The 22,670-nt window shown below is 34.3% G+C and overlaps 1 protein-coding gene across 5 annotated transcripts in view; it reads left to right on the plus strand.

The window, feature by feature from the left end:
- The window catches only part of NBEA (neurobeachin), a 726,287-nt gene that overhangs the window by 482,690 nt on the left and 220,927 nt on the right, over positions 1–22,670 (plus strand). For all 5 annotated transcript variants that reach the window (XM_050766029.1, XM_050766031.1, XM_050766030.1 and 2 more), the window contains one exon: positions 7,750–7,893. In XM_050766029.1, coding sequence (XP_050621986.1) covers positions 7,750–7,893 — 144 coding nt within the window. The remainder of the gene's footprint in view (positions 1–7,749; positions 7,894–22,670) is intronic.

Consider the following 22,670-nt stretch of genomic DNA (forward strand, 5'->3'; position numbering starts at 1 on the left):
ACTCAGTATCAGGTATAAAAGAGTGAGAAAATGCTTGAGATTTCTGGTCATTCTAATTTAGTGTTTTTATTCAGTATCACTAACAATTTTTGCCATTGGGATTTTTCTATTGAAAGGTCTGTTTTCCTTTCTTTTTTAAAAAAAAAACATGCTGTTTTATAAAGAAGATGATTTAATTTTTTTGTCCTTAATCTTCATTAGAAAAGTGATCTTTCCTATTATCATAATTTTTTTCTTAAGGAAGGATACACTATATGTTATAAAGTGAAACACAAAATTAAAATTTGAATTTAGATGATTTACAAAGAAAAATATTTACTTATTAGTAAATGATTGTTACAGTAGACTGTTCTAGTGTGTATCACTTTTATCTCACAGATAAACTAAGGCAAGCATAAAATGTTTTTGAACACTAGGTTCCTCAGTATAAGAAAAAGCATTCTTTCAGGTTTTTTTGAAATGTTCAAAATTGCAAACTTCTCAGTAATAAATTGATTCATACATATTATTGCACAAGATTATGTCATATCTAGTGTAATTTTCTGAGAGGTAGATTTATCTTAAATCTTTTTCCTTTTAGTGGAAATTAAATAACATCATATAGAGTTACTAAAAGCACTAGTCTGAAAAGGTATTTGTTGCTCAGACTTAATTTTTAATGAGAAAAAAGTAAGCTTTAAAATTTCCTGAAGTATTCATATAATTAATGCACTTTAAAAAGTATTTAGGTTTGGAAATGAATTGCAACATTTCTTCCTACTAAAAGAGTGGTAGACTTTGTCAAAATACATTGAACAAGCTAAAAAAAAAAATTGAGAAATGGTGTATAATGAAAATAATTTCTTCTCTGATAAGGAATGCCATCCTGTCCAACTGATTTCTGAGTGTTTAGAAACAGAATTACCTGATAATACCTTTAGGTAAAAATAAAATTAGACCAGATTTCAATTTTGCCAGTGTCCTCCCAAAGATCTTTTTCCAAAGATGAAAGGAAGCCTATATTAAATGCATTATCTCTTCTTGAGAAAGCAGTTCTTTTCCTTCAAGTGTCCAGGATGCTAAACATATTTATATTATTAAATATCTGTATGCAGAATTAAAAGTACATGTCAAATACATTGGTGCTTTATGTAATTTTATTTAATAATATCTTTAAATGAATAAAATAGTTATGGAAAACATACATTACATTTAAAATGTAAGCTATTTATTCTACATTCAATTTCCAAAGGTGTTACTTCATAACACTTGTACTTCATGCTATCCTTCCTGTCTTCAGGGAGCATCCGATCTAGTGGAAGCGCTGAAGGCTCATTCATGCTTTAATTAATACAAACACTGTTATAACAGCATGGTGGAAGGAAGAATATTAACTCCAACTGAAGGAGAGAAAACTATCACTTGTTGAATACCTGATGTTGGATAGGTATTGTGCCAAGACCATAGATTCATGCTTTATCTTGAGTTTTTTAATCCTCAGATAAGCCAGCTTTTCTTTTCCCCTCTTTACATAAATCTTATGCAAAACTATTGTAAGCAATACAGCATTAACTATGATCCTTTTCAGTTTTAATTATGTACTCAGTATGCTTTTTACCCTCTTGTTTTATTTTATCAAAAATTTAATAAACATTTTTGAAAGCATACTATGTAAACAATCTCCACACATTTCCATTGTCTCATTTTAACTTTGCAATGATCCTGTGAAAGAAAATGTGGAAAATACTTAATATTACTCTTCTGCAAATTTGGAAACTGAAATTAAGAGGTTGGTCTGAATTTTTTTAATATGTTTCTAATGGATATTGGTGGGGAACAATAACTTATGCATGGCAAATCAAATAGTCCAACTCTCCCACTTATGAGGAAACTGTAAAGTACATGAAAAGTAACAAGTAATGTGCATGTAAAATGACTAATATGTAAATTGTGTTTATGTGTTTTCATTTACTCAACAAACATTTAGTACCATTTTGACAAGTGAAATTAAAGTCCAGTAGAGAATCCCTAAACTAAAAACACTCCAAAAATGAACAATGATAAGATGTGATGACTTCTTTCTAAGATACAAATGTTATACAGAGATGGAAATAATCAACCTGACTGAATCCTGAAGGAAAAGGCACGTAAGAGATTTTATGTAAAAGAAATTACATACGTTGGACTTAAAGATTTGAGACAACGTGGCATGTATACAGACAAAAACATTCAGCTTTTAGAGAATATGAAGTGCAAAGAAGCCAAATCAGTAAAATAGTGAGGTTAAATAAGCGGAGGCTAGATCATGAGCTTTAGACCATATGTTTAAATGATACAAATAAAATAACATTGAAAATGTATTATTCCATGGTTGATATATATTAGATAGATATATATATACACACCTCTATATACCTATGTAAATATACCTATATATAACTTTTCAATAAATACATCTATATATAACTATATATATACTATGTATATATACTATGTATATAAATATATATAAATACCCATAAATATACCTATATATAACTTTTCAATAAATGAAAACACCATAGTTCCACAGTCAATATAAATAATAATAGCATAAGCTGGTGAAAAGCTGAGTCTACACTAAAACTGGCTTATTATGGGGTTATATCTCTTTTTTATGTGTGTTAGCCACACATATGATTTATAGCTAACCTATTGTTGTTAATTACTTTTTTCTTTATTAGTATAGATGTTTTAGAGTTGATTATAGGAGGAATTCTTAAACAGAAATAAAATACTATATTTTTCTTTACATTAATTGTTTATTTTTATCGATAGAAAAGAACATAAAGAGCACATGAACTAATTGCTTTGCCTTGATCGTGTGGCCATTCCAGGTAGACATATTCTTTGATATCGTTAAGAGGAGCTAATGTCTCCAGTTTGTCATTTCTGCATTTTAACTTATGCTTATTTAAAATAACAATAAAACTTTAAAATGGTAATTTAAAATATCGCAATAAGAGTAACAATAATACTGGAATATAGTAACAATACTAGAAACATTTTAGTTCTGCTGTTACTTCACCTTTAAAATATACCTTTTTTCACATGGATTCTTGGTTATTAATAGAAATTTTATGAAAAAGGAACTTTAGATTTGTGCAATGCAATATTCTGTATTACATAACATTTTCATATACAGAGCTTTATATCTATATATTTACTCAGAAGTCAGTCTATAGAGTGCTTTCATGTGTTGTCACATGATATAGAAAATAACATAAGTATGATTTTGGATTTAGCTTCCTTGAGCTATAATTCAGTGGCATTTTTTCTCCTTAAACTTTTAAATGTTTTGGTATTTTAATGTTTTCATAGGCCATAGCACATATATATGTCTGTCCTACCCAGCTTTACACATAGTATACATTTTCAGATCCAAGGCGTTCTGGTAGTTTGTGGTATTCGCTTGTTAATTTCTTGATGAATGGCTAAAGAGGCCAAAAAGTGCACTCGGTCCAACAGTCTTCTGAAGATAGATGATCTCAAATAAATTCTCTTCCCAATCAGATTTTGATTTGTTGGGTGTTAAACCTTTTCTTCCTAAGGACAGTGTTTACAAGCCTTGTAATGAGACAGCCCTTTGAGACCTTACCTCTTTTTGCCTGTAATTTTGATGAATGAAACTCTAATTCATAAAGGATATTGTGATTGAAAAGCACCTTTAGATCTCATACGCTTTAATTTAGATAAATGTTTGGTGCAGTACCATAAAATCAGGAAGTTTGCTGAGCTGCAAACTGATAACACTTGAACAAGGATGACAAGCTTAGTGTGTTGATATGGATTAGTTTACTATATATCTTTTAAAGTCATGATTGTTTTACTACTTTAAAACCAGAGGGGATAAAATTGAAAGCTTGATATACATTTCAGAGCTCACCTTTCTTCTACTACATTTTCTTCATTGGTAAATATTTATTTTGGTAATACAAAAGTAATATAAAGCTTTTTTTACTGACAAAGATTGCCCCTGATTTTTATATAAGGAAAAACTTGCTTTATTAGATTACTCACACTTAAAAGGCTTTTTTGACTTTATTGTTAAAAAAAACAAGTTCTTTCTCCTGTAAATACATAGATTCTCCAGCTTGCCACAAACTAAAGGCAACTCACTGAGACTCCAAGATATCCTGGGAACTTCAGACTTTTGAAATAGGCAAGGGTAACTGTAATGTCTGAGTTTATACATTTATTCAGGATTTTTAAGGGTTTGGTCTGTGCTAGGCAGCGTGCTAAGTACTGAGAATACCAAGACAAAAACATGTTTCCAGGCATGAAGGAACTTGGAGGCTTTTGTGGAGATAAATAAGCAAGCAGTTACAATACCTGTAAATTCTGCAGTAGCAGGGTTCAAGAGGTATGGTGGAAGCATAAGGGAAAGAACACACAAGGGCTCTTAAGAAATCAGAGAAGGGAATAGGGTGGTGGGGTGAACTTGAACTTCAGTTCAGCACATGTTTGTGGCACAACTGCTGGGCGCCAGGCACTGAAGCTACAGAAATGGGACTACAGCCTAGTGGAGAGGACAGACACATCATAGGTAACACCTATACAGTGCAGTTGAATTATGTGTAAGCTGTGAATGTGCGGTAGGGTTTGTTAGGAAAGACAACTGAAGCAAGTGAGTTTTGAAGGGCAAGTAGCAATTAGCCAGGCCAAGGAGGAAAGGTAGTAACATACCCTGCAGAGGGAATAACATTAGCATGGGTAAAGAGGTATGTGAAAGCATGACATATTTTGGAAGCTATAAGTGGTCCAATATTGCTGAGGAGGGTGTGGTGAAAACACAGAACTGGTAATGAGAGGATAAAAGGCCTTGGCAGGCCATGCTAAGAAGTTTGGATTTTATCCTCCAGTCTAAGTCTTGCTTTAGGTATACTTGATTGGGAGGAGTTAATGAATAATTTTAATAGGAAGATATCCTCAACTTATTTGTGTTTTATAAAAATCACTCTGACCAAAGTATGGAAGGTGGTGTGAGTAAGGCAACTGTTGACACCCTCTAGACCAAAAACAGTGATGGCCTGAACTAGGGCCGTGGCAGTCACCATGCAGGATGAATTCCTAGTTTCTGCTAAAGTACATGGTTGGCCAAAATACGAGGAGGAGAAGGAGCAAGAGACAATTAGCTCAGTAAGAGAAATGTTCAGTTAATAGTATTCAGGCAAAGTCCAGAAATACAGCTAAGAAGACCTCAGGAGAGATTTCTGAATTATTAATCATTGGATTTGCCTCTTTTGTTCTCAAATGATGCAAGCTCTGTATTTCTGTTTGCCCAGGAAGCAAACAAGTTATAAAGATAGCTACCCTCAGAAGATTACTCTTTTGCTGGCTTTATATTACCAAAAATCAAATAGAATTAAGATAAGATTCTGAAGCATTCAGTGATCTATCCCCAATCTTTTATTCCAGAAATAATAATTATCTGTGGGCCAGTGAAAGAACAATACACATGAAATCCATTTAATTCCCCTCCCCTCCAATGTAGCATTGATTTGTAATACTATTTGTCTCTGAAGTATTTATCAAAATATATATTTAACAATCTATTACTTTATACATTTATGGTATGTATTAACCATGTGCTGTAAATGTGGTGATCCAGTAGGAGCTAGGATGACAGACTATACCTCTCAGCCAGTGACACTCTGTAATGGTATTGTGATGTGACTATGTTCCTCAACATGTGTTTTTACTCTGGTGGCCTTTGAGTCAATTTTTTCATATTTTAGCAAACAGAATTGGCCTATATTCACTAAGAAAAAGAAGTATGCAAAATGCAAAGAGAAAAAGGAAAAAAGATAACTATTTTACAGTGCAAGTTGTATGACAGCCAGATGTAGTTGCAAGAAAATGGTTGAGGCTGGGCACAGTGGCTTATGCATATAATCCTGGCACTTTGGGAGGCCAAGGTGGGAGGATCACTTGAGCCCAGGAGTTCAAGCCCAGCCTGAGAATATAGTAAGAGCCCATCTCTACCAAAAACAAAAGTAGCCAGGCATTGTGGTATGCGTCTGTGGTCCCACCTACTCAGGAAGCTGAGGTAGAATGATTGCTTGAGCTTGGGAGGTCGATGCTGCAGTGAGCTGTGATCATGCCGCTGTACTCCAGCCTGGGTGACAGAATAAGACCCTGTCTCAAACAACAACAGCACAATGGTTGAGCAAATATCAGTAGGCAGTAATGGACTGTTGGAAGTTCTATGGTATGGGCCTGGGTGAATTGACCAAAAGTATTGTAAACTTTCAACCAAAGGCATGACATCATTTGGAGAGCCATTGTCTATGTTTCAACACCGTAATGTCCCCTAAAAATGTAATACGACACCGTATAGGACTGATTTATAAGGCTCCCATTTCCAGGAATATATCCACCACACCAAATGAGATACGAAGACGTTTTCCTAGTTAATGCTGCTCCTTGAAGACTATATCCTAATACAGAATACAGTAAATTACAATGCTTTATTCTAAATGGAATTTCAGCTTCAAGTGATATAAAAGTATTTCATGTGTGTGGTGTTTGTGTGGGTGTGGGTGGTGTATGCATTTATAAAAGTTGCTTTCAGTTCAGATAATTTTATATTAATTGTCACCTGCCAAAGCAGGTGTCTGAATGTAACTATGAAAATATTTGTTAAGCAGTCAAATTCTTGAGGGATTCATATGCATTCATTTCTAACTTACACATTAATGCCAGGTTAAATCTTGCAATATTTACAATATTTCAGTTTTTCTGCTTATTTTCATGTGTTTTGGTTTTGGCTTTTTGTGTGTTTGTTTGTTTGTTTGTTTGTTTTTTGAGACGGAGTCTCGCAGTGGCGCGATCTCGGCTCACTGCAAGCTCCACCTCCCGGGTTCACGCCTTTCTCCTGCCTCAGCCTCCCAAGTAGCTGGGACTACAGGGGCCCGCCGCCACGCCTGACTAATTTTTTGCATTTTCAGTAGAGACGGGGTTTCACCGTGTTAGCCAGGATGGTCCCCATCTCCTGACCTCGTGATCCGCCCCCCTCGGCCTCCCAAAGTGCTGGGATTACAGGCGTGAGCCACTGCGCCCGGCCAGCTTTTTGTGTTGTTATATATAGCAAAATAAGGCTATCATTTCAGAAAAACCAGTATTTATTTCACTAATTGCTAAAGAAATAGATATTATGAAGAAGCTTTTATGTCTCCATCATTTCTAACTCCGCCTTCCTGTAACTTTCCAATGATAATCATTTTTCCCCTCACATGTGAATGGTTTTTTGTTTTCTGCATACCTATCTCATCCACTTTCAAAAATGATCTGCTAATTAGCTAATTAGCAATTGATTAGCTAATTTAGACAAAGTGTGATTATGTAAAATAGTGTGATTTTAAGAAAATAAATTTGGGGTGAAGTACAGACTTTTGTGCAACATACACTGATCTTAGAGCCCTAAGACATGGATCTTCCAATCCTAAGACGTGGTAGAGTTATTTTCTCTAACATTAGCAATTGCTGGGTTCCTCCAAAATGCATGTAGTTTCCTCATCTTTAAAATAAGGGTCAGTGATTACAGCTCCTCACACCCCATGTTTCTCACAGGAAACCAAACAAGGTAAAGAAGGTTACAATGTTCTATAATTGTAAAGTAATATGTAAATGCAGCATATAATTATCATAAAGCAATCAATTATTTATAATACCTACTATAAGCAGAAACAATCATAATAACCTAAATTATTATATTTTCATTGTGATTAGGCACGGAAGAAGATGTAGTAAAGTCAAAGAAAACATTCAGAAGTCAAGCAATAGTGAACCAGAATGCAGAGACAGAACTTATGCTGGAAGGAGACGATGATGCAGTCAGTCTGCTACAGGAGAAAGAAATCGACAACCTTGCAGGTAAATTTTAAAATATGTTTTTCCTATTTGTTGTAAATGAACACAAAGCTACTGAATTCAAAATCTGTCTCCTAGTAAATGAATGAGTGCCAATGGTTGTAACAATGCTCAATCACACGAATGTTAAAAAGTTACTTTATCTCATTTCTAATATTGAAGACAAGACCCCAAAGTAATGTGTATGTTACTGGCAATAAATGAATATCATCAAATTTCTAGGTAATGAAGAGCAACTTTTTATATAGAAGAAATAATAATAGTATCAGTTACTCACATCTAAGTGCCTATATTATAATTGGGAAGTGGGACAGGATGACAGGCTCATTGATTTACATGTGTCTCCAACACTCTTAAGAGCCAATAGGTCCTTCACCCAGGTGCCAACTGAATTTGCCATTTCCTCCCATTTGTCACTCTAAAGAATGTCTCTCTCCACTCCTGTTTTGTTCTGTAGCCTCGTATTCCTAAGCCACCAGCAGATATTCTTTCCCCTACTGCCTCAGTTTATCTTGTTGTGATAGATGTCTGAGATCAATTCTGGATGTGATTCTACAGTGACCAGATGGGGTATGGATATCTTAGCGTATTCACCCATAACCTTTTTTGAGTTTTAAGCCACTTTGAGAATCTGATGAAAGCAAATGGCTTCATGAAGAGGCACATACAGTTCTGTACACAATGTTATAGTGATCACTGACCCCTGAAAATCAGTCCATGGAATTATATCCCCAACCTCACCTTGAAAACTCCTGCTTCAGAGTCTCAAAAAGTAGCTGAGTCTTAGTTCTATACTTGCAGCCCACACAAGGTTGAGGTGGCAGGTGGCAATAGAGAGGTGGACTTATATTTATAATTCTTGACACAAAATCACACTTGTTGCAAGGAACTGAAAATTATCTGGCATGGCTTTATGAAAGTCTCTAGTGATTTATTTCTACTGGTTGAAAGAGTTGTCTTTTCATCTTCAAAGAGAAGATGTTACTGTTAATTGTAAACTGGAGTTAGCACATTATTCTCCGTCTTCTAGATTAAGAAAGAAAATATTTAATAAGTTTACTCTAATGCTAGTTCCTAGATATTTCTATATTATTAACATTTCTGTATTATAAAAACTATTTTTTTCGATTTAAATGTACTCTTAAGTCTATGACCAAATGTTTCCCTCAAATTCTTAACTAAATGTTCAAGTTTTGGTTTTGTTGTTTTCGTGGTTTGTTTTAGTAGCTCAGAGATTTTTATCTGAGGCCATTTGGAAATTTAAGCTAATGAAGGTCATTGATTCTGTTTGCCCCCAGATGTGTTTTCTTTTCTGCTGGTCTCATTCTTCATCTTAAAGAATATAGAAAATTCACAAATGTTATTTCTGACCCTTGTTATATTATGTGTTGTCTTTCCTATTCATATATGCTAGCAGAGATGTTTAATAATTGTACAGTTCAGATTGACTCCCTGGTCCTTTGTTCCTACTGAAGATAATTAGTTAATACAGATTTACATAGTCCCTTGAAATTTATTGTAAGACTACCCAATAATGCCAGTGGCACAATTCAACGAAGACTAATAACCTTTATATATTTCTCTTCTTTAATGGTAGCTAATTATTAATATTAATTTATGTTTATAAGAAAAAAGCCCCCAAAAAAGTTAAGTTCAAACACCTAAAGAACAGTGAAAATATGCTTGAAATAAACTATTTAAAATCAAATTATATGACTCCTGACCAATTCACTGAATCAAGACTCCTCTAATTTCTTTTAACGGATTTGTCATTGAGCACACCTGTTCCTATCTATAATATACCTGGTCCTAACTCATACTCTTCTAGCAGGATCCTTGTGTGTTACAGCTGTCCTAAAGTATGGATCCTCTGCCTACTCTGTAGAGTTCATTTTAAAAACAGCAGTCCACAAATATACTCTGAACCTTGAATGCCGTGGAAAAGTAAGGAATGGATGTTTTATGAAGGGCCACAGAAATATTCTGCATATTTTATAAGAATAGATTCATTTTGTAAATGCTGAAGCCTATTAATCTAGACTAACATAATAGTTACAAGGTTACATAAAATTCACTTTTAGAACTTTATTACAAGCCAGAATTCTTAAGTTTAAGAAATCAGCTATTAGTTAAAGATGCAGTTACATCAATACGTAACTGTTTTTGCCCTAAGAAATTATTGTCCAAATCATGGTTATCTCTGTTGCAGAAATTAAAATTTGTTTAATAATAATGTCTGTCTTACTCATAACATGTCATTCTAAGTAGCCTGACAGAGCTACACTGCCTAAAGAAAATGTCACCCTTACAGGAGACTTAAATCCAATTAAAACCCAGGCCGGGCGCAGTGGCTCACGCCTTTATTCCCAGCTCTTTGGGAGGCCAACCTGGGCGGATCGCAGGGTCAGGAGATCGAGACCATCCTGGCTAACACAGTGAAACCCCGTCTCTACTAAAAATACAAAAAACTAGCCAGGCGTGGTGGTAGGCGCCTGTAGTCCCAGCTACTCGGGAGGCTGAGGCAGGAAAATGGCGTGAACCTGGGAGGTGGAGCTTGCAGTGAGCGGAGATCATGCCATTGCACTCCAGCCTGGGCGACAGAGCGAAACTCCACCTCAAAATAAATAAATAAATAAACATAAAAATAAAAAACACAAACCCAAGAAATCCTAAAATCTGTGTATAACATTAATATAATCTCATATATATTTGCTATCTCAGAAATACATAAAGTAAAAAGTGCCTATTTCAGTCTCTGAGATAAAAATTACAGGTTTATCTTTTCATGACAACTTAATGAAATGGCTTGCGTATTATTAGTATAAGAAATATACTTTCACATATATAAAAGTAATTAGAGTTCTTAGATTTTTAGAATAGATATGAAAGAATACATCATTTTTATAATTGTAAAGGTAAACCTAAATCTGCTGATTAGCATACTACAATTTCCTGTTATTTATAAAACTCTGTTTTGCTGACATAGGCATACAGATAAGCAGATATGCATTATGATTTGCCATTATGTAATAATAAGTTAAATTCAAATAGAAGAAAGTATGCTAATTAGTACAGAAAACTTAGAGAAAAGTACTAATTTAGTTAAGATTAATTCTTTTCTTTTTTTAATTCAAAAGGTAGGATCAATTTCTGTTTATTAAAAAAAAAAGAGAGAGAGAGAGAGAAAGAAGAATAGCCTGCATGAAGTGCTAGGAGCCAGACATCAAAACCAGCTTTTTTCTGTATATAAATGATGCTGCTATTATAGATTTAACATTTTCTGTGAAAGGAAAGTCTGTATTTTCTGCCTGTTGAAAACTGTTTAATAGCAGTTACTCTTGAGTATATTTACATTTTCATGTTTTTAAAACTATTTTCCTTATAGCTGAAAATATTGACAAATGGATATGGTGAACTTTTCTAAATAAAAAAGAGTTAGGCCTAGGGTTAGGATAGGTGTTCAGACAGATTTGTGGGCAGTAACCCACTTAATCTAAACAACAACCCAATAAGGTAGAAATGATTACCACCAATTTTAGAAATAAAGATAAACAGGTCAAGAGATTAAGTAACTTGCATAACGTTAAGAAGTATGCAAAATAATGTATTTCCTTACAAATACATAGTATATGGTTTCAAACTAAAATATACCAAATAGTATATTTGAATATGTGTGTGTGAGTGTGTGTGTAGGTATATATCATTAAAGATTCTTCTAAAATTATGTAAAAATGACATCTTCTGTTTATAACTCAATTTTTACACTGGTTCCATTACATTGGAAGTATATGAATATGTTTAATAATTCATTTTAGTTTTGCTTATAGATAGTCTATGTGTGGTCCAAATCAATCTGGTAAGTTAAAAACAATATGATAAATAGACTGCTTTTAGTACAATTTTACTTAAATGTTGACCTTTTCTTATGTTTTCTCCATTTTGTTTGGAGTTTTCTAGTTGTAATAAAGACAAAATGTTCCACAAAACTCTATAGCTTTAAATGTCATACAATTTTCTGTTTCACTTTTAGTTCCCTTTCTTCCCAAGCTGTTCATCTCAAGAGGCAAGTTAAATGTGTGTGACTACTAATTACCCAATTTATTATGTATTACTGTAGCAAATGGCTAATATTATTATAATATAGACGTATGCCAATCAATAAAGTAATTATTATATTAATAAAACCTAACTTAATTTACTTTAATTGCATTTTTAGTTTGTAGTGATTCGCCAAAGTGAATTAGTACCTAAATCCCATATGTGACTAAAGATTTCAATTTACTTTTTTACTGAAAACATTGAAATTGGTATAATTCAATGAATTTTAATATAAAATCTTGATTACCTATTTTAATTTGAACGTTAGCAAGTTGTTTCTTCAAATAACTATTGAGTAACTGAAATTCAAGATTAACTCAAATTTATATAAATTGATAAGTGAAGGATTTAATTAAATTGAAAAAATGACATCCCACCAATGAAATGTATTTCATTTCTTTTAGAATGGTAGTTCTGTCACATATGCTGAGTGACAATAGAAATAGTTTACATAATGGAATTGGAATTTATATGGGTTCCTTATTGTTTCTTCCAAAAGTTAGTAATTTTACTAAGTTAGGGAATTCTGAGTTAATGACAATGATGGTTCTTTATGCTTTATGATCAGTTCTGTAAATTGTAATAATTTTATTTTTTGTTTGCATATATATATATGCTATTACTAATAGCAACATATACATATATTGTTATTAGGTGATATATATATGTATATATATATAGGCCCAAACTAATGTCCAAACTTCTTCACCTGAAATATCCTTCTATTTCTCTGTTCCACTCCCTCTCCCATCTCCTCCTGTTAAAAACCCTACGCATTTTTAGACCCATTTAAAACACTGATGAAATATTCACTGGCCAATCATATCATCTCCATAATATTTTTGTTAGCATTTTTTTGGAAGTAGCATTATTGAGATATAGTTCACATATCATATAATTGACCCTTTTACATTGTACAATTTAGTGATTTTTTAGTATATTCATTCACAAGGTTATGCAACTGTTACCAAAATCAATTTTAAAATATTTCATCACTCCAGATAGAAACCTTGTTACCATTTGCCTTTCTTCACCAATTTTCCTGTTCCCTCCTTTGCAGTCCTGGACAACCACTAATCTACTTTCTGTCTCTATAGATTTGCTTATTCTGGACATTTTATACCAATGGAATCATAGATAGTCTTTAATGGCTGCCTTCTTTCACTTAGCATGGTGTCATCAAGCCCTTTCCATATTTTGTCATGTAGTCCTTCTTTTTTTTTTTTTTTTTTTTTCTGAGATGGAGTCTCACTCTGTTGCCCAGGCTGGAGTACAGTGGCACATGATCTTCACGCACTGCAAGCTCTGCCTCCTGGGTTCACGGCATTCTCCTGTCTCAGCCTCCTGAGAAGCTGGGACTAAAGGCACCTGCCACAACGCCCAGCTAATTTTTTTGTATTTTTAGTAGAGAGAGGTTTTCACCATGTTAGCCGGATGGTCTCAATCTCCTGACCCCGTGATCCACCTGCCTCGGCCTCCCAGAGTGCTGGGATCACAGGCATGAGCCACCGTACCCGGCCGCATGTAGTCCTTTTTATGGCACTTATTCCATTGTATGGATACACCACATTTTATATATCAGCTCATTAGTTGATGGACATTCAAGTTGTTTCCACCTTTTCACTACTATGAATAATTCTGCTGTAAACATTTTACAAGATTTCATGTGGACATATGTTTTCATCTATCTTAGGTATATTCATAGGAGGGGAATTAGTGGGTCAAATAATAAATCCACATTTAACTTTTAGGCTATTTACCAAAGAGGCTGCGCCATTCTGAATTCTCATCAGCAGCATGTGAGGGTTTCGATTTCTCCATATCCTCACCAAGACATGTTATTATCTGTCTTACTTTATTCTAGCCACCCCACAACATATTGATTGTATCATTCTTAAGACACATACCACATAAAGCCTTGCATTGTAGATGTTCTTCCATGTTTTCTCTGTCCTTTTAGACTAGATCCCTTAAAGACAGCATTCATATACTGTGTAGCTTTGAACTGTGAAGAAATCTCCTAACACAATTATTTGCCCTCAAAGGTTCCCACTTAAAAATATTGTGTAGGTAAACTGGAAAGCTGAGATAATTATTGAATTAGTTTATATCAAAAAACAAAAGACAAACCAAAACTTATGATCTGTTGAAATAAATATTTGGGGGCTCAAATTATCAGACTGTCTGCTCATACTAACTGAATTATTCAAATAATTTCAATAGCTCTTAATAAGTTTTGTTTTGTCTTTTGTTTTTTGGTATAAGTTAATTATACCAAAAGCTGAATTTCAATTCAGCCATCACTTGAATTTTCCAGGATAGGAACACCTAAAGTTAAGCTAATCTTTATTGCATTTCCGCTTCTGGTAAACGTGTCATTTTAACTAAATGTTTCTGTAAGTTCCAATTTATAACGTCAAAATACCACAAGTACTGTTACTGTAAAAAAAAAATTTAGCAAATAGAAAAGGTGTTCTATATCCAATGGATTGTAATGCTACTTTGTTTTTTTTTTTAAAGTAGTTAGTACAGGGAGATAGCAACACAGGGAAGAAGTATTCAAATGTAAGAGTTGGATTTATTTTTAATTTGTGTTTTTCATAATGGTAGGTTTACATTTCTTTACACACACACACACTTACCAAGAATCCAAAATTCAGAAAAGTGATTATGTAAATTAAGAATGAGAAAAATACGGAAGTAAGGAGGAGATCTATTAAAAGGCTCTCTGAAGTGCCAGTCATCTCCTTCATGACCCACTTTGTTGCGCATGACAGTTCCCGGTTGTACCTTCCCTGATTTTTAGAGGGCAATGTATTTTCAAGCTGTTTTTCTTCTTGTAAACTGGGTTAGGTTGTATACATATTCTATAGCTGTTGTTCTACTTGATCAAAACAAAATCAGGTATCCAGTGGTGAAAACAGGGCTGGCAGGTGGAAGAGGGGGCATTATGTCGACTTTTTCTTAAGGCTGACCATTTCTACCTCCCTAAATGTCTTTTTGACTACATTCACTTGCCCATTTACTTACCCATTAACATCTTTTGAATATCTACTAACTCAGATTGTGACAGAAAAATAAGTCATCAAGAGAATTAGCTCTGCTACCACTACCTCTGGGTAACTCAAATAACCAGGAAGTTATGGCAGATAATGTATCTTCCCTAAGAAATTAAAGTAGACAGTTGAAATGATCAGCTTGACAGTTAGACCTTCAGTGTCCACTTCGAATATCCAGATACCAGAGGCAAAGTTGTTTATATATAAATTAAATGTTTCCTACAAACTGAGCTAGAAAGGAGAATAAAACAAAAATATACAGCATATGAGAAGAAAGAACTCAAGATTCTGGGAAAACATAATTAAAATAAACTACAGAATTCTGAGATCTAAGAGTTTGTCTAAGAATATGTTCTTTAAAAAAGAATAAGAGTCTAAGCCAGTAGCACAGAAAATTTTGTTGTAACTGTTGACTTGAATACGTACTATGGGAGAGAGCATGTTCGGTGCAGATAGACTCAAATTAATCTGCTTAAGCCTAACTCTGTGCATTGCAGTGCTGATATGGTGAATGTAACATTCTGTCTCCAACAAAACTAGTATTTTTTAAAGGTTCCTCCATATTTATTTTTATTTCATTTTAGTTACAGAATCTAACTAGAAGTTATTCAACCTGATACTTGTATTTAGGGGGAAAATATCTCTTAAACATTCTGAATTCTCTAAAATGCATTTTGCTCAGGATTTTCCCTTTAATCCATGTGTATTTCAAGGGAAATTTAATCCATATGTCCCTGACTCACTCACACTTAACTCATCAAAATGTTGTTTAGTGAAAGCTATTTGATGTTGAAAAAGCCTTATGAGTCTTTTTTCTCTCTTTGAATGAGGAAGTTGCTTTCCCAGTCATAAATAGTATACCCAAAGGATTCACATTCAGCTTCAAACACAGAATTCACAATGCTCTTAGAGACAACATTAATACATGCCTATTTCTTATAAAAGCTAAAGTATTTAAATTTCTAACTTAATTTTTAAATCAGTTAAGGTGTTATAAAAGTAAATAAAAGCTTCACCTTGAATATTGAGCCTTTTTGCCTCTTTTCATTATTTTCAAAAAGTCTACAGGTCCTTTTAGAGTGTGCAAACATTTTACTGTAATCCATATTTCTTTTATTTCCATATACGTATGTTCCCCTTCAACCATGATTCTGTCATCTATGAAACACTCTAAGGTACTCTTAACTGTAACAACATCCCTGATAACCAAACTGTATAAATTAAAAATGTAATAAAAAGACGCAATTCAACCATGCTTATTAGACATTATCTTAGTTCATTTTCTGTTGTTTATAAAAGGATGCCTGAAACTGGATAATTTATAAGAAAAGAAACTTATTTTATATAGTCATGGAGACTAAAAAGTGCAAGGTCAAGGGGCTGCATGTGGTGCGGGCCTTCTTGCTGGTAGGGACTCTCTGCAGAGTCCTGAGGCCACACCTGGCATCACATGTGAGGGTTATCACATGTGAGGGGCCGAGGGAACTCACATGCTATCTCAGGTCTCTCTTTTTCTTCTTATAAAGTCAACGAGTTCTACTCCCATGATAACCTATTAATTCATTAATCCACAAAAGGATTAATTCACTCATGAGGACAGGGCCCTAATGACCCAGTCACATCTTAAAGGCACCACTTCTCAATACTGCCACATTGAGGGTTCAATTTCAATCTGGGTTTTGGAGGGGACAGACAAACATATTTACACAATAGTAGACATCAACCATAAATCATATATAATTTGCATTTTTTTGTTAATTTTAAGAATAAAAGCCACCCTTTTTATGGTCAGGTGTTTCACAAACCATACTCATAAGATCTGTTCTTTCTTAATACAGTGTAATAGTTGAAACCCATTTTGATTTTCTACTTTTTTCTCTGTATGGAGAATTTATCATAAACTAATTCCTCTACAAATTTATAGTCATACTCTCTACCAATCTGGAGAATAGGGCAATAAATAACTTACCAGGAGACCATATTTTTCTATATGGAGGTGACTAAGTTTTCATCATTGTTTTAAGCATGTGAATGAGGATATTGATCACCTACTGAGAAAATATATGGGTCATCTTATTAGATCACATTTGAGGGAAAATGCGAGATAACAAAACAATTTTCCTAGTACTGAATTATGGATGTTAGCAACTTGGAGAGGAAGAAGAGTGAGCTCTTCATTACCTTGTCACTGCCATACCTAAGTGTGTCCTCGTCCTCTCTCTGAAAGACTTTGCCACTTACTCAAACGTAAGTTTACAAAGTGATTTTGCCACTACAGTTAGAGCAGTGCTATACAGAAGGATCAAGAAGTCTTTCTGCAGACTGAAAATATTTTATTTAATTAGTTTATTTCCATGACTTGATGTTGCAGAGCCAGAATAGCAACTATAGAAATACTTAAACAGTTAGCTCTAAGGACAAGTATTTACATGGCAATTAATTTACAAATGGTTATTCCAGTAGAATATGCTCTACCAGTTCAAGTCATCAGTCCAATAAAAACAAGTCAATTGTTTTCTCTTAGAATAGAAGATTAGAATAGAAAATGTCAAGAATCACACAAAATAAGGACAAGACCTGGAAGGACCTCTTGGACTCTTATTCTCTGATGCCAGATCCAAACCACTCAGGTGAATGTGGTTATCCCACCAAAACAAATATAAGCATTGAATATCAACTCTATGTGAGACATAATGGTGGGTTCTTGGAGTAAAAAGACACATATGATCAAAATTCTGCCCTCCAGGAAGTTATAGAGGAGAAGAGATAATGAAAAAAAAAATAGTTAACCTAAATGTAGAAAGGAAACCATTACAACACAATAAATGGTCCTAGAATAACATGGATTCTGGAAAGCCTTTATTAGAATGGGTATTTCCTTTCTTGAGTCTTGAAAAATAAGTTAAACATTTAGAAGTATTTAGAGAGTTGTTGCAGAAGGCGGGAAATGTATGCTAAAACATTAACTTCTGTGTGAAACTACAGTAGTTCTAAATTACTTCGGTAAAACGCATGAGGCAGGGAGTCTCTGAAGCTGAAACTGACAAGCTCAGGGAGGGAACTTTATGTGCCATAAGGAATCTTGATTTTATCCTGAAGGCCACAGTGAGACTGTGAAAGATTTTAAGCATGACAGTGATGAATTTTTTTAAAAAATCACTCTGGCCCTTGTGTAGAATATGTTTTTAGGATGCCCAGACTTAAGGTAAGAGCTTGACAGGAGGCTCTTTTCCAAAGCAGCAGTGATGAGAGCCTCAACTAAGTTGACGGCAGGCAGGAAAGGGGAGAATGGGACAGCTACCAAAAAAAAAAATTAGAAGGTAATTTGTGGAGGACTGTAATAACTGACTAGTGCAGGCAGTAAGAATGAGGGGAATCAGGCCTGAGAGGAGAGGTGGTTTAGAAGCTATTAACTGTGTGTGGGAATGTGCAGATGCAAGGTCTTCTGTGGGTGGGAGATGAAGATGCTTGACCTGTTGGGCCTCCAAAATTTTCAAAAGAATAGAAGTTTGAAATTTGAGAGCCAAGGTGGGCATGGAGTTCATAATGGAAACCAGTAAGATCACCTAAGGGAAGTGAGAAAATAGAGAAGTAGTAGGCCAAAATCAGATGCCCTGTGGCACAAGGTTTAAAGGGCAGCCAATGAAGGAGAACCCACAACAGGATACCAAGCAGGAAGTAAAGTGGTAAGAGAAAAGGAAAGATTCCTATGCTTAGGAGTCAGGAACTCTGGCTCAGCACTTTTCAAACTAATGTTCCTTGTAACACAGGTCTTTTGAAAGATGCTAATGAGAAAAAAGAAACTCTATAGTTAAATGTGTTTGGAAATTTATGAGTTTAAAAATAAGTTGCAGGCCAGGTGTGGTGGCTCATACCTATAATCCCAGCACTTTTGGAGGGTGAGGTGGGAGGATCGCTTGAGCTCAGGAGTTCAAGACCAGCCCGGGCAACATGGCGAAACCCCATCTCTACGAAAAATTTTTTTAAATTAGCCAGGTGTGGTGGTGCGAGTCTGTGGTCCCAGGTACTCAGGAGGCTGAGGTGGGAAGATCCCTTGAGCCTGGGAGGCAGAGGTTACCGTGAGATGGTACCGCTGCACTCCAGCCTGGGCAACACAGTGAGACTCCATCACAAAAAAAAACAAACAAGAAAAAGTTGCAGAATTTTTTAATTGATGGACTCTTCCAAGCTTTTAACTTACTAATTAATGAATATTTCCCAAATAGCTTGGCCCAAGTAGAGGTTGGACTGAAATTAAAGGAGAGAATAGGAGTGAGGAACTAAGAGATGGAAACTGATACCTAGAGCTTAACAAAGAAGGGAAGAAAGGAGATAGAAATAAGAGAGCAGAGGCGGCAGGGGAGGGTAGGCCTAGTAGCACAGATAGACAGGGTAACTACCTCAAACAAGAGGAAAGATATATTTCCAGAAACTGCTGAAAAACAGCAATAAATGCAGATGCAGAAAAATCTTTAGATAAAGGAAGACAAATGAAAAAAATTTAATTTTTCTTGAAAATATGAATTATTCATTTATTATATATTCAGGATGAACAAATGTATAGGTGAACTTTTCTAGAAAAAAAAAATCCGTATATCTATCCATCTTCTCAGGAGAATGTGTGACCCAGAAAAAAGGGTAAAACCCACTGCTCTGCATTATTATTTCTGAGCTCTAATCTTTGATTCCTTAACCTACAAAGTCTGACATTCAAGGATATGTATGATTTTTCAGTTTCATCTCACACTGCTTTCCCTTACACACCCTAATCTCTGGCCAGACTTATTTACTGCTCATTTACGCCTGCAACTGTGTATTTGCCCAAACTATTCCCCTTGCTCACTATGCTCTCCCAGACCCCGACCTGTCCAAATTCTACCCATCCATCACACCTCACTACAGATGTCACTGCCGTCATTCTATTCCAACTGCTCACTCCCCCACCAAAAATAGGCTGGAAATCATGATTGTTCTGTGAATGTCTAGAATTTTTTTCTGTCCCTTTCTTGGTAGGAGGCAACATATATAACAAATACCCTGACTTTGGAATCAGATCACCAGATTTGAATCCTATCTCTCATTTACTAGTTGTATGACCTCTAAATCACTCCAACCCTCAGTCTCATTTTCTTATGTGTAAAATGGAGATGATAGCAGTGCTATCACACAGGAATGTTAATAGAAATAAATCATGTAAAGTACTTTACACAATTCTTAGTTTAACCTTTTCTTCCTTATGTCATAATTATTTTGTGTGTTCTTTACCTTATACTATAAGCTCTTTGTGGGTAAAATTTATGTCTTATACACCACTGTATGTCTCTCCTTATATGCAAAAACAATACACTACTCATTAAGTAATTTTTGTTGACTACATGAATGAATGAATGAATGAATGCTGAGTTAAACATGCCTCTACACATTTAATTACAAAGAGAGAGCAAAGTATACACTAGGAAAAATATGATAGTCGTAAAATTATGCCCTTTAAAACCATAATAGTGCACATGTAATATAGCTAGAATGATCAATTAAATTATAACTCTCATTGGTTATCAGTATATTTTTAAATTTGTTTTCTCTAAAACAGTTATCTTTTATATTTATAAAGAAAAATTTGAAATCAATTTCAGAAAAACATAAAATATGTAATATATTAATTTCAGTGAGCTTTTACTATGACATATAAATGCAACACTGGTATATATCATTTTCTATATTCAATCCACAAACATAGATTGCATACTATATGACAGATACGTGATAGGTGGACAAGATAATAAACCCTGTCTTCAATTAGCTTGTGCCAAATAGGAGAAACAGACTTTTAAACACATATATTTAATATATTATAAGTGCCATAATGATATGGCTAGGAAACTATGGAAATATAAAGGCAAGCTACTTAATCCAACCTGGGGGTGCAAAGATTTAAATCATATCCTCTGGTTTATTCACTCATCTAGTCTAGTAGAAATTTACTCTTCCCGATCATTAAATGATATCCCAGTGCCATAGAAGAGTCAATACTCTTCCAGAAGGTGAAAAATATATTCCATATGTTGAACTAAATGTAATATAACTAGAAACAGAAATCTCAGCTGGCTCACTTATTAAATCAAAAGGCAGAGCAAATTTTCACACTGAACATTAAAACTATCACTGTTGTTTAGTACTTTTTGTACTGGAAAATAACTCGGTGCTATTTTACTTATAGTATATATGCTTTGTAAGCTTTTTCTTCTAGGAAATCACTCACTGCCTTTGCAGAAAATGCAGCAATTTTTTTTTTTTTTTGATTCCTTGTAACAAAGAATTACCTGCTCTACAAATAAATTGGTAATCATAAATGGTAGGTTAAAGTTAGAGCATACCAGAGTCTTTCTCAGTACTTTTTAAAAATATGTATTATAAATACATTAAGGTGGGATTTTAGATAATAGCATAAAAATAAATGATCTACCATGATGAACAAATAATATGCTAAATTGCAGTATTCAGTTGTTCATATAAGAGGGCTCCATTCCTTCCATGTCTGTTTTAGACTATGCTAAGTTGAGTTTTTCAGATGTAGGTTTATTCTCATCTCAAAACACCTAATTTGTGTTCTTTATCATCTGTCTCATTTTATACAATAATAATCTAAGGAAATTATGATCTGTGGGGATAATCGGTTATTGTTCATCTTAGTGTGAAGGATAGATTATGCTCAAGAAGTCACCTAGGATCATCAAGAGGCCAATTCCTGAAAACAGTGAGCTTTTGTGTAAAATTTGAGTTTATAGAATATTTATAATGGATAGTTTAGGGGAGGGTACATTGTGTCTTTGTGAATATGTTGGGGAGGAAGTAGTACTGAAGTTTAAATTCATAACCCTTGAGGCATAGTATTCTATGAGTTGTTAAAATATTTCTATTTTATTCAAGCAAAAACATTCTGCAACTATTTCCATGCAAAAAAAAGTTCAGGGCTGGAGTGCAGTGTCACTGTCATAGCTCCCTACAGCCTCAACTTCCAGGGTTCAAGGGATCCTCCCACCTCAGCCTCCTAAGTAGATAGCCCCATCGGCATGTGCTACCAAACCCAGCTAATTTTTTTTTAATTTTTTTGTAGAGATGAGATCTCGCTAATTGCCCAGGCTGGTCTCAATCTCCTGGCCTCTCATCCTCCCACCTTAGCCTGTCAAAGTGCTGGGATTACAGGTGTGAGCCACCATGCCCAGCCCTAAAAAAAAAAAAAAAAAAAAAAAAAAAAAAATTGAAAATTTCAAAATATCATTACTCTGAAATTTTATCTGGACAACTATCAATATTCTCTGTATATAAATAAAACAGTCATTATCTAGAGACTTTGCTACTATGACTTTTATATATATATATATATTCTTAAGACACTTCAATCACCTGAAACCCAGAGAACCATCCTGGATATCTAAAATTTGGAAATCTAAAATTTGTTGCAGTATTTTTTCTAGAACTTGCCCCTCCCTCTGGCACATACACAAATACCTCCATTTTCATAATGCCCAAAGCTTTCCTAGGATTCCAAAACAAAGTTACAACTTTATTATATTCTTCAGTAATTTGTTTTGAGATTAAAACATCTTATTCCTTTGTTTCTAT

The sequence above is a fragment of the Macaca thibetana genome, chromosome 17 (genome assembly GCF_024542745.1).
Source record: "Macaca thibetana thibetana isolate TM-01 chromosome 17, ASM2454274v1, whole genome shotgun sequence".
Classification (NCBI taxonomy): domain Eukaryota; kingdom Metazoa; phylum Chordata; class Mammalia; order Primates; family Cercopithecidae; genus Macaca; species Macaca thibetana.